Source organism: Vipera berus (assembly GCF_964194415.1).
Source record: "Vipera berus genome assembly, chromosome: 1".
NCBI lineage: Eukaryota > Metazoa > Chordata > Lepidosauria > Squamata > Viperidae > Vipera > Vipera berus.
The window spans coordinates 228,654,093-228,667,968 of NC_138202.1; the positions used below are offsets into that span (position 1 = coordinate 228,654,093).

The 13,876-nt window shown below is 48.7% G+C and overlaps 1 protein-coding gene across 1 annotated transcript in view; it reads left to right on the forward strand.

Annotated features, from left to right (window-relative positions):
• The window catches only part of AGPAT5 (1-acylglycerol-3-phosphate O-acyltransferase 5), a 35,953-nt gene that overhangs the window by 9,343 nt on the left and 12,734 nt on the right, over positions 1-13,876 (forward strand). The window contains 3 exon segments of the mRNA XM_081315090.1: positions 4,412-4,501; positions 6,036-6,126; positions 9,529-9,690. Of these exon segments, the coding sequence (XP_081171216.1) occupies positions 4,412-4,501; positions 6,036-6,126; positions 9,529-9,690 (343 nt within the window).

A 13,876-nucleotide genomic window follows, 5' to 3' on the forward strand; every position in this document is an offset into this window, starting at 1 on the left:
CCATAATAAATGGCTAAAGTTGCTACAATACTTTCATTGTGCTGCTAATGCCCTGAAAAATGCTAAATATTTCAATCCTAATTAGATTTACTTTGATTTAGAAGTAAACCACATGACATTCATTATAGCCAGGCAAGTTGGCATAATTTACAGCGAAAGTAGCCACTGAACCAAATACAATTAGAATTGCCATGTAAGAAATCAATATTAACATTAACATAAGCCCAACAAGAAGCCCCTGATTAAGTTTTTAGTTAAGTTTTTTGTGGGGTTAGGGAGGGGGGAGGGAGGAGACTATGGTTGCGCGGGAAAGGCACGCCTTCCAGCCACCATAACGCATGCCAGGCCCACGGCCGTCCGCGACGGCGTACAACGAGGACCAGTCGCCGATAACACCCAGTGGCGTCCCATCCCTAGGATGGTGGGGAATGGCAGAAGGTGCACAGACAGAGGGCCGTATCGTCACCGGGAGTGTCATCTCCGCCCTGTACAGGCGGTGAGACGCTCCGACCCTCTGTTCTCCCCCGGAGGACCCGGGAGCAAAGGTGCGCACCCTCCCATGCTAAGGCTGGTCTACCTGAATGCAAGGTCCGCAGCTAACAAAGCTCACCTCATTCGTGACCTAGTGGAGAGTGAGCATGCGGACCTGGCCTGCATCACGGAAACCTGGCTGGGCCCAGAGGGGGGTGTTCCTCTGGTTGACCTCTGCCCGCCAGGTTTCCAGGTACTGCACCAGCCCCGGGCTCATGGGAGGGGCGGGGGAGTGGCAGTTATCATCAGGGAATCCCTTAGCCCGCGAGAGACCACCGTCCCTCAGATGGTCGGGTGTGAGTCTCTCCTACTGAGATTCGGCCCAGGGGCGCAGTTGGGTCTGCTGCTGGCGTACCTACCACCTAATCGTGCAGCGGCGGCCCTACCCGAGCTACTCGATGTCCTCTCAGGGTTGGTGGTTGAATTCCCAAGACTCATGGTCTTGGGCGACTTTAATCTACCGTCCCTGGGAGGATCGTCCGAACTGGCTCGGGAGTTCATGGCTTCCATGACGGCCATGGACCTGTTGCAAATAATTTCTGGGCCGACTCATGAGAGAGGCCACAACCCAGACTTGGTGTTCTTGTCTGGACGGTGGCGCGATGATGTCGGTGGGGGTGCCACAACTATTACGCCCCTGTCATGGACCGATCACCACCTCCTGCGGCTAGACTTCCCCCTTGCCACTCCCCACCGTGGGTGCACGGTGCCAGTCAGATGGTACCGCCCTAGGCGCCTAATGGACCCTGATAAGTTCCAGGCAGCGCTTAGGGACTCGCATGCACCCCCTGCTCACAACTCGGTGGAAGCCTTAGTGGAAGCCTGGGAAAAGGCAGCCACGGAGGCTCTGGACCGAGTTGTACCCTTGCGGCCTCTGACCCGACGCAGATCCCAGCGAGCCCCATGGTTCACCGAGGAGCTCCGGGAGATGAAGCGTCGGAGACGGGGCCTAGAGAGCCGTTGGAGGTCCAGTCGATCCGAATCCGACCGATTGCGACTAAGAACCCTCACCAGGTCTTATCTCGCTGCGATAAGGGTGGCAAAATCCAACTACTTTTCCACCCTCATCGCGTCCGCAGATAATCGCCCGGCTGCCTTGTTCAGGGTGACTCGCTCCCTATTAAACCAAGAGGTGAGGGAGGAACCCTTGCAGGGTCGAGCCGAGGAATTTGGTCAATATCTGCTGGATAAAATCGCTCGGATCCGAACTGGTCTGGACTCCAACTGGGCTGAGATGGAAGAACAAGACTTGGACAGTCTTGTCGACGTCATCTGGGAAGAATTTGATCCTGTAACTCCTAAGGAAGTGGACAGGATTATGAGAAGGTTGAGCTCCTCCACATGCTTACTGGACCCGTGCCCTTCCTGGCTGGCCTATGCAGCTCGAGAGGCGACACGAGGCTGGTTCCTAGCGGTCATCTCTGCTTCTCTGAGTGAGGGTCACTTCCCCACCGCCTTGAAGGAGGCGGTGGTGAGACCTCTCCTCAAGAAGCCCACCTTGGACCCATCCTCTTTGAATAACTTTCGTCCAGTCTCCAATCTTCGCTTCCTTGCGAAGGTTGTTGAGAGCGTGGTGGCGCACCAACTTCCTCAGATCCTGTATGAAGCGGTTTATCTAGACCCGTACCAATCGGGTTTCAGGCCGGGCTACAGCACGGAGACGGCATTGGTCGCTCTGATGAATGATCTCTGGAGAGCCCGGGACAGGGGCCATTCCTCTGTCCTAGTCTTATTAGACCTCTCAGCGGCTTTCGATACCATCGACCATGGTATCTTGCTGCGACGCCTCAGGGGACTGGGAGTGGGAGGCACGGTTCTGCGTTGGTTCTCCTCCTTTCTCCAGGGTCGCTCGCAGTCGGTGCTGACAGGGGGACAGAGGTCGACCCCGAGGCCTCTCGCTTGCGGAGTCCCTCAGGGGTCGGTCCTCTCGCCTCTCCTGTTCAACATCTACATGAAACCGCTGGGTGAGATCATTCGCAGTTTTGGAGTAGGGTACCATCAGTATGCTGATGACACCCAGCTTTTTATCTCAACTCCTAACAATATCAGTGATGCCCTAGACGTGATGTCCCGCTGCCTGAAAGCGGTCCGGGAATGGATGGGGAGAAACAGGCTTCAACTGAACCCGGACAAGACTGAATGGCTGTACGTACCGGCAAGCCAGGAGATTCAGAACGTCCCACTGCTTAACATTGGGGACAAGTTACTTCCCCCTGTTGATAGGGCCCGCAACCTGGGTGTCCTCCTAGACTCGCAGCTCTCCCTGGAAGACCACATTGGAGCTGTGACCAAGGGGGCCTTCTCCCGGGTTCGGCTAGTTCGCCAACTACGGCCTTATCTGGACCTGGATTCCTTACGTACAGTCACCCATGCCCTTGTGACATCTCGCCTAGACTATTGTAACGCTCTCTACATGGGGCTGCCCTTGAGATCCACTCGGAAGCTTCAACTGGTGCAAAGTGCGGCGGCACGGACACTCTTGGGAGCCTCCCGATACTCCCATATCACACCTCTCCTCCGTGCGCTGCACTGGCTTCCGGTTGCCTTCCGTGTGAAGTTCAAGGTGCTAACAATGACATTCAAAGCCCTACATGGCATGGGTCCGGACTACCTACGGGAGCACCTTCTGCCGATGTCAGCACCCCACCGTCCTGTGCGCTCCCACAGAGAGGGCCTCCTCAGGGTGCCACCGCTCAAGGAATGTCGGCTAATGGCCCCCAGGGGGAGAGCATTCTCAGTGGGTGCGCCAGCCCTCTGGAACACCTTACCAACCGAAATCCGGATGGCCCCTGACCTCCGTACCTTCCGTCGCGACTTAAAAACTTTCCTATTCCAGCAGGCTGGCCTGGCATGATAACGTTAATTGGGGTCCCAGTTTGTGTTATTAGTGTTTCTTATTATTTTATTGTTCGGTCTGTATACCTTCCTTCCTCTGTACACCGCCCCGAGTCCCTCGGGAGAAGGGCAGTTTATAAAAACTAATAAATAAAGGTAAGGTAAAGGTTCCCCCGCACATGCGTGCTAGTCGTTTCCGACTCTAGGGGCCGGTGCTCATCTCCGTTTCATAGCCGAAGAGCCAGCGCTTGTCCGAGGACGTCTCCGTGGTCATGTGGCCGGCATGACTAGACGCCAAAGGCGCACGGAACGCTGTTACCTTCCCACCGGAGTGGTCCCTATTTTTCTACTTGCATTTTTACGTGCTTTCGAACTGCTAGGTGGGCAGAAGCTGGGACGAGTAACAGGCGCTCACTCTGCTACGCGGCACTCGGGATTCGACCCGCCAAACTGCCGACCTTCCGATCAACAAGTTCAGCGTCCTAACCCACTGAGCCACCGCGTCCCTTAATAAATAAATAAATAAATAAATAAATAAATTTATTTCATTAATGTCAGTGTCTGACACAGGTAATGCCTTGTCACTACCCTCCATTGTGTTGTCTAGGTAGGTATTTAAAATTTGGTTGGAGCCTCACTTTTGAGGCAAACGAAATAGGTTGATTCTGGACTTCTATGAATTTTTCACTGCTTAATAGTCTTAATACTTTGGAGCTTTGGCATACTAATAAACTTAGCACATATTCCCACACTTAGAGAAACTTTCTTTTGTCTAGCATCCATATAGAATCAACTGTCTTTGGGTTAAAAACTATATTTTTTTCTGTTTCCTATTTTTTTAATAGAATAATTTTGTAAAATAAAAACATAAAAGTCTGCATGTTCCTATCATTGCAAAAGCAAATTTAAGAGCATAGAAAGCTGCTCACCCTACAGCAGGTAAAATGCTAGTACATTAATTTTTATTTTATTTATTCCAGAGTATAAAAATACTGTTTTATGAGAGTTCAGAGTTACAAACATATTCAATTTGTTTATATACTAGCATGGTGGAGTGTATGTGAAACGAAGTGCCAGATTTAATGAAAAGAAAATGAGGAACAAGTTGCATATCCAGATGAAAACAAAAACTCCAGTAAGCTGCTTTATTTCCATTTTGTACAGTATATAAGTTCTCTCTTTTTCTCTCTCCCTCCCCGTGTGTGTGTGTGTGTGTGTGTGTGTGTGTGTGTGATATTACATGACACAAAAGTAAACTTCAGGAGTCAATTCATTTTTTTCAGAATCGAATTCTGGTTTAGACTTTCCTTCCAAAAAGTGAGGCGGCTCCTTTAAGCAGTTCTCTTGGATTGGTTTCTGGAAGGATAAGCATCTGTACCTTCCAGGAAAAGTTCTGGTATTAGGATACAAAACTGTTTATGTAGAAAAATTACGCCATAGAAATTCATTTTTTAAATATCCTGATAATTCTGTTGAGGGGTCATATATATTTCTTTTAAACAACCCTAAGCAACCGGATAGGTCAGACATGTCAAACACAAGGCCCAGGGGCCAGATCCGGCCCGTGAAGTGGTTTCATGTGGCCCATGAAGCCATCCTGGAAACAGTGAGGGAACTGCCCCCACTGCCTTGGCCCTGGCCCAGAGACCCTTCTTCTGCCAGAGACCCTCAGATCTGTCCCACTCCAGCCCAGGCCCCCATAGGCACCCTTGATGCGAACGATGTAGAGCTGGCCATGCCCACCCAGTAGGCCATACGCACTCTAGCCACGCCCACCCAGTAGGCCACACCCACCCTGGCCATACCCACCCGGCCCCCTGAGTGCAACCGCAATGCTGATGCAGCCCTCAATGAAATTGAGTTTGACACCCCTGGGATAGGTAGTTCTCGACTCACAACCACAGTTGAGATCAAAATTTTGGCTGCTAAATGTGATCAGACCCAATTTTATGACCATTTTACTCCTGCTAAGCAAATCGCATGGACATTACGCCAGTCACATGGTTCTTAAGCAAATCCAGCTTCCCTAACTGTCACAAGTCACAAGATGCTGCAACCGTCATAAATGTGAGCCAATTGCCAGGTGCCCAAATTCTGATCGTGTGACAGTGAGGATGGTATGCTGATTGCAATTTCAAGGATGGTCTGTAAGTCACTTTTCCTGAGGTAGTTGTAACTTTGTAACTAAAACAGTTGTAAGTCAAGGACCACCTGTAGTGCCAGCCTATTAATGTAAGTTCATATTAATAAAAAATAGTTTAATAAATGGTTGTATTTATTAAACAGCAAAGAAAATAAGAGTGACATTAAAGAAGCAAAAAGAGTAGTAGTTTCAATTTAGTCTTATTGTCCAAATAATTCATTATGAGATGATAATGTTAAATGAATTGAGTTTTGCTTTTGCGCAGCAAGTCTGGGTGAATTCTGCATTCTTTCACAAATTACATTTGTGAGAACTGATAGAAGCTCAAAGTAATTGTGTTATGGTGCGGGGCTGGAAGGAAAATGAGACTTTTGACCGAAGCCACCTCATTGAAGCTCAGTCTTACAACTTCCTTATAATTTAGTTCTCGGTCTTAAAGCTGAACTGTTTAACTTAATAAAACTGTTTGTACATTCCAACACGCACACACGCACACACACACATTTATATATATTTAATTCCACAGATGTACCTTGTGATTTTTCCAGAGGGAACACGTTACAATCCAGAGCTGCCCAAAGTCATTGCAGATAGTCAGTCATATGCTGATAAGGAAGGTAAGAGAAATAAAGTGGATTTGAGATGAAAAGACAAGCATGACAGAGTTCCATTTATTTAAATTAGTTTTCTCCCACTTTTTCACTATAAAGCAGTTCTGAAGATAAAGTGAAACTAATAGATTACAAATACTTTACTTGAAATCCACTGTCATGTGACATACATAAACTGTTAAAGCCAAGATTTTGGAGGGTAGTCAGATCTTCCCAAATGTTTTTAAAGCCCCAACTTATGATAGGGGTAGTGCAGTTTGCCCTGATTCTGATAGCATTGATCAATGGCATTGCCTATTTCTGTCAAGCTGAAACCAATTACCATATTTTCTGTAGCAATATCACTTTGAATAGTGTGAATTTGAATAAGGTGACCATTTCATAGGATTCATTAACTGCACTCATCAAGACCTACCTGTATTCCTAAATCTATCACTCTTAACAGTTGGCAAATTTCTTTGGGCTAAGACTGAGAGATCCTCTCCAACCTATTCTGCTTATACCTCCCAGCCAATCTCTTTTCAAGCCTTCCAAAATTTCAGCTGAGAGGAAGTGCCTTGCATTGCCATTTTGAGAGTTCTAATACCCAATCACCACGCTGGTGTCATGACTGGGTGGTCAAAGCATAAACAAAAGATAACGAGGAGATGGTTCTGGAAGCCAAGACTGAAAGAAAAAATTTCTGAATTGAGTTACAGTTTACTAGTTAAGATTGTATACAACACTGTATTTCCTGTAAGCCGCCTTGAGTCGCTGTTAGCAAGTAGGCAGCTATATAAGTTTTCCAAATAAAATAAATAAATACAAAATGTCTAGAAGTTTATAAAAGAGGATATATAAGAAACTTTTTAAGGTTTAAAGAATACATGAACATTTTTGTGGAAAACTAAAGATTTTTTTTCAAGTCTTGGAATTGATAAAGTTGATTTGAAATTAATTTTATGTGCCATGGATACAACACCTGACAATATTTTATATTCCTTTGCAGTTTTGGAAGGCAGTAGATTTATAACTAAATTGCATTCACATGTCACTTATTTATCATGTTCAGATTGGACTCTTTGGATGCATATTTTGTGTTCCATGATGAGGAAAACAATTGCAATTATTAGTTATGGAAGAATATTTTTACCACAACAGCTCTTTTTTGTACAGTGAGTAGAGAACATCTGAGTATCTTCTCTGCAAATTAAATACCGTATTTTCCGGCGTATAAGACGACCCCCTACTTTTAAGACGTTTTTCAAGGTTTTTTGTCTTATACGCCGGAAAATACTTACATGCCCTGCCCTCCCTGTCCGTCGCAGAGGAGGCGAAGGCCCGACTGGCCCCGCTGGCCCTCCCACTGCTCCCGCGCTTCTGCTGGCCCCCGAGACGCAGCGTTTCCCGGGTGGCAGGCAGCGCCAGAGGGCAGCCGCCGCCACGGCCGGCGACCCTCCTGCTTTCCCCCCCCCAGGCCTTGAACTTCTCCCATTCGGCGCAGGGCGGGGCAGCTCCACCCGCAGCCTCTTTTTCATGTGCCGCTTCCCTCTCACCGTCGGCCGAGGCGCGCTCGGCCCGGGCTCCCGGTCCCTCTTCCCGGCCAGCTTCCCGCCCTGCCCCTCATGGAGCTGGACTGGACGTGCAGCCTCTCGGTGTGGCTGCTTTTCCTGGGCAGCCTGGCGGTGCGGCTCCTGCGCTCGGACCTGTTGCTGAGCCGGTGGCTGCTGCCCCTCAGCGCCACGCTCACGGCGGCTGCCTGCTGGCTCGTCTCGGCCAGCACCGCCCGGCAGAAGCGCAGCGTCGGACGTGAGCAGGACTTCCCTGCCGGCTCCCGTCCGACGCTCTTCCCTCTTGAGGCAGCAGCTGCCTCAAGAGGGAAGAGCGAGCCGGCAGGGAAGTCCTGCAAACGCACGCGCACACAGGACTTCCCTGCCGGCTCCACGCTCTTCCCTCTTGAGGCAGCTGCTGCCTCAAGAGGGAAGAGCGAGCCGGCTCCTCCCTCCTGAGGCAGCAGCTGCCTCAAGAGGGAAGAGCGTCGGACGGGAGTCGGCAGGGCAGTCCTGCACACGCGCGCACTCCCCGGCTGCTAAGGAGCAGCCGGGGAGTGCGCGCGTGCGCAGGACTGGACCTGCCGGCTCCCGCCAGACGCCACCCACTGATTTTCCGGCGTATAAGGCGACTGGGCGTATAAGACGACCCCCCAACTTTTGATGTGATTTTCATGGGTTAAACAGTCATCTTATACGCTGGAAAATACGGTATGTGTCTTGGAGAGATATGGAGGCTTAATGGACTTCTATGAATGCCATGAACTTAAATGCATTTTAGAATAAGCCTTATGATTTACTGAATTCATCCATGATATGGGATCATTTTGCTTAAGGATAAGAAAGAAAAATAAAAACACTAGCTTGGGTCTAGAGCACGGGTCGGCAACCCGCGGCTCCCAGCCACCCAGTGCGCGCGTACCTCTTCGAACGGGCAGTGGTGCGCGCGCACCTCTCCAAATGGAGAGTGGCATTGCCCGTTTGGAGAGGTGCGTGCGCACCTCCCTGAATGGGCGGAGGTGCGCGCGCACCTCCCCAAACCTTTGGAGAGGTGCGCGCGTACCTCCGCGCGAAGGGGCAGGGGCGCCGCTCTTTGAGGAAGCTGCCGCGGCCCGTCTGCAAAGCTGCCGAAAGCGGCAGCTTTGCAGACGGGCCGCGGCAGCTTTCTCGAAGAGCGGCGCCCCTGCCCATTCCGAGAGGTCTGCGCGCACCTCTCCGAACGACCGGAGGTGCGCGCGCACCTCGCCAAACCTTTGGAGAGGTGCGCGCATACCTCCGCGCGAACGGGCAGCGGTGCCGCTCTTTGAGGAAGCTGCCGCGGCCCGTCTGCGTAGCTGCCGCTTTCGGCAGCTTCGCAGACGGGCCGCGGCAGCTTCCTCAAAGAGCGGCGCCCCTGCCCATTCCGAGAGGTCCGTGTGCACCTCTCCGAACGACCGGAGGTGCGCGCGTACCTCCGCGCGAACGGGCAGCAGCGCCGCTCTTTGAGGAAGCTGCCGCAGCCCGTCTGCAAAGCTGCCGCTTTCGGCAGCTTTGCAGACGGGCCGTCGCCGTCGGGCAACCGGGAACCGGTTCCATCTCACTTTAAAAAAATGGCAACCGCGTGCGTCCGCGCATGCGCAAAAAACCATTTTGCGCATGCGCAAAACATTTTTTGCGCATGCGCGTGCATGGACACGCGCACGCGGCTCCCACTTTTTTTAATTTGTGATGGAACCGGTTCCCAGTGGCTCTTTTCCTTTTTTAGGTTGCCGACCCCTGGTCTAGAGAAAATCAGAATCAATGGTTGGTTTTATAGATGTCAGCTGCAGGATCTACAGATGTTACCATTTTCCTGGGCAACTAACTAAATCTTCTTCACTCTACCTTTCCTCTTGGTTAGGTCTCACAGTATTGAAACATGTGCTTACTCCACGGGTGAAGGCCACTCATGTTGCTGTTGATTCAATGAAGAGCTACTTAGATGCAGTTTATGATGTTACAGTAGCCTACGAAGGTACTGTGGATCATAAAGGACAAAGGAAAGTGGCACCATCCATGACTGGTGAGTAGGTGCTGTTGAATTACTTTTTAACACCTTCTCTTGCCTGATTCAAGCTGGGAGGATCCACATCCTTCATGGAATGTCTACAGTATTCAAGATGAACTTTTTCTGTGTCCCAAATGATACACGGTTGGGCTTAGCTTTTTGTTTGACTTCTAAGTTTCCAATTAATGGCTTATTTCCATTTTAGGTTGTCTTTCTACTGGCCGATAAATACATTTGCTTACATAAGCTAGCATTTAACATGATTTGTTGCTGCACTGGATTTTAAACTGGGGAGGGGAACTCTTTGTTCTTTTTTTTTTCTTATACATGTTTTTATATTTTAATTACCGGTATATAGTTATATCATTTATATTTTATTAGCATAGAGTTACATTAAGAACAGCACTTTACTTTTTAGTGTGCAAAGGAAGACATAATTTGTGACTTCCATGATCTGTCTCTCCTAACAGGGCAAGAGTGAGGTCTTACCTCTTATATCATAACAAGCATCACCACATGTGAGGCCAAATGTGTTTCAGATGGATTTAAGGAGGGGAAGGGCAGAAATAAAAGTGAAAATAGAACATTTCATCCACACAGACCAGGCACACTCATTGATTGACTATGTGCCACCAGGTCAGTGTCAACGCTTAGCAACCACATACATGGATATTCTCCAGGTTTTCCCGCCATGCATCCATCGCTGCTGTAATTGAGTCCACCCATCTTATTGCTACTTATCTTCTTTTTCCCTTTCCTTCCCCCTTTCCCAGCACTGGAGCTTCCTGCAAAGAGCTAATTCTTCACAGAATGTGTCCCAAATGGGATAATTTGACCCTGGTCATTTTTGCCTTGAGTGAGATTTGTTCTGTGACCCATTTGTTTCTTTTCTGGACTATAGTATTCTCAGGTGCCTTCTCTACCATCAGATACGAAAAGCATTCAATGCTGTTTCTATCCTGCTTCTTCAAAATCCAACTTTCACTTCCATAGAGTATCACAGAGAAAACCATTATCTGCACACCTCTGATCTTTGACATCTGAATGTATTTTCCAAACTCATTTCTATTCAACCAAGTCTAGTCTGTGGCATATTTCTTTACTGCTACTTCTTTTATTAGTGATAGTAGATCCAAAAGCCATCCACCACTTTTCACTGTCTTCTTTTGCAGTTCTAAGCATGATGCTATGCCTATTGTCATTAGTTTGGTCTTTATATGTAGATTTACTTTTGTCATCAGGCTGCTTGATTTCACTATTAGAGCTTGCAGATCATTGGCTGTCTCAGCACTCAGAGTATAATATCATCAGCACAACACACATTATTGATGTTTCTTCCCCAAACCATTCTGCTTTCTTCTGCCCAGATAGTCCAACTACATTTTCCTCATTGATATTTCTAACAATGGCATTCTAGTCTCCGATCACAAGCTGCTATATCCATTTCAATTTCAGATTTAATGTCCTATTTCAAATTTAATGTGACCGTTAAACTCATGAACATTCTCTACTTCCAGATCAGTGGTTGGAGCACAAGTTGAAATAATCAAAAGTAATATACTGATCAGGTTCAAGAGTTGTCTGCAAAATCTAATTGATGTAATTGTTCAGTGATTGAATTGTAGCCAAATATCATTCTTACTTTATTGTTTCTGACTGTGAAAATGCTGCTCTTCCTTTGTTTTTCATGTCTTGAGTAATACAGTGTAGGATCTCCTGAGAGTGTTTAATTCCTATCTGTTTGAATTTGCTGATACTTAAGTTGTCAACGTTGGTCCGTTCATGTCCTATTTCACTGCGTTGAGCTTTTCTGTGTTCATATCTCTTACATAAACACCCATATTTATCCTTAATAATTGGGGATTTGCCACCAAATTATGGAAGGGGAACATCACAGTGCTGGGGTGGGGAGGGTAGAATAGAAACAGAAAGCTGGAGAGTTGCATATTTGCTGTGGACCCATCCAAGTTACATGTCCTTTAATCACAGATTTATGGACAGTGAAGTCTTGTGTTGTGACTGAATAATGCCCAGAGCAGGACATCAAATAATAGCCATCCCTGTTCTGAGTGCATTGGGGGAAGAGGGGGAATGGATTTCTGATCTTATGAGATATGCAATGAAGTAGCTGGTTGTGTCTATGTGTATGTATGTATACTTGCAATTTTCCCTCAAAAATGCTATTTTCTTTACTTTTCAATATGCTTTCAGAATAGCATGGTATCCTGTTTTATTCTTTTTAAAAATATTGGGATTTTAAAAAATGAATAAACATTTATTCATGTCTACAGTTTTTTGGAAAATAACGCTTTGGCGCAGACTTCTAAGTAAGATTTAAGATTTAAGATTTATTGAGATTTTTATACCGCCCTTCTCCCAAAGGGACTCAGGGCGGTTCACAGGGCATAAATATAAACAACAGTACAAACATTAAAAGATAATTAAATTAATGCCCAAGTTAAAACCAGAATAATAAAACAAACCTATAAAAAACCCAAGTACCCCCATCAGGCCAGACCCGCTAGTTCGAATAAATGGGTCTTCAACCCGCGACGGAAGGATCGGAGGTCTGATGCCATCCGGAGCTCAACCGGCAGTTGGTTCCATAACGCCGGAGCACCCACAGAGAAGGCCCTCCCCCTGGGGGCCACCAGTCGACATTCCTTGACAGGAGGCACCCTGAGGAGGCCCTCTCTGTGGGCGCGCACAGGGCGGAGGGGAGTCGACGCCGGCAGCAGGTGGTCCTCGAGGTATCGCGGACCCATGCCATGTAGGGACTTAAAGATCATAACCAAAACCTTGAACCTTACCCGGAAGACAACTGGTAACCAATGCAGCTCACGGAGCAAAGGTGTAACATGGGAGTACCGGGAAACTCCCAAGACAACTCTCGCGGCCGCATTCTGTACCAGTTGGAGCCTCCGAGTAGTCTTCAAGGGAAGTCCCATGTAGAGAGCGTTACAGTAGTCTAGGCGAGAGGTCACGAGCGCATGAGTGACCGTACACAAGGCCTCCCGATCCAGATAGGGCCGCAACTGGCGCACCAGGCGAACCTGGGCAAAAGCCCCCCTAGTCACGGCCACTATGTGATCCTCCAAAGTGAGTCGTGAATCTAGGAGGACTCCCAAGTTGCGAGCCCTATCCACAGGGGGTAAAAGCTCACCCCCCATAGAAAGAGGTGGAACATCCCAGGTGTCTCGGGAAGCCGGAATGTACAGCCACTCAGTCTTGTCAGGGTTGAGTTGAAGTCTGTTCCTCCCCATCCAGACCCGAACCGCCTCCAGGCAACGGGACATCACAGCGAGGGCATCACTGGGGTGGTTTGGGGTCGAAATAAAAAGTTGGGTATCAGCATATTGATGATACCCAACTCCAAAACCACGAATGATCTCACCCAGCGGTTTCATATAGATGTTGAACAGGAGAGGCGAGAGGACCGACCCCTGAGGAACTCCACAAGCGAGAGTCCTAGGGGTCGACCTCTGCCCCCCTGCCAACACCGACTGCGAGCGTCCCAGGAGATAGGAGGAGAACCACTGAAAAACCGTGCCTCCCACTCCCAATCCCCTGAGACGCTGCAGCAGGATACCATGGTCGATGGTATCGAAAGCCGCCGAGAGGTCTAATAGGACTAGGACAGAGGAATACCCCCTATCCCGAGCCCTCCAGAGATCATTCACCAGAGCGACCAATGCCGTCTCCGTGCTGTGCCCGGGCCTGAAACCCGATTGGTAAGGGTCCAGATAATCCGCTTCATCCAGGACCAGAGGGAGCTGATGCGCCACCACACTCTCAACAACCTTCGCAAGAAAGCGAAGGTTGGAGACTGGACGAAAGTTGTTCAATACAGCTGGGTCCAAGGCAGGCTTCTTGAGGAGAGGTCTCACCACCGCCTCCTTCAAGATGGTGGGGAAACAACCCTCACTCAAAGAAGCAGATATAACCGCCTGGAGCCAGCCTCGTGTCCTCTCCCTAGCTGCATAAACCAGCCAAGAAGGGCACGGGTCCAATAAACATGTGGTGGAACTCAGCTTCCCCATAATCCTGTCCACTTCATCAGGGGTCACAGAATCAAACTCCTCCCAGATAACATTGACAAGACCGCCCGTGTCCTGATCGTCAGACTCTGCCCAGCTGGAGTCCAAACCGGTCCGAATCCGAGCGATTTTATCCGACAGATGTTGACCAAACTCCTCGGCAC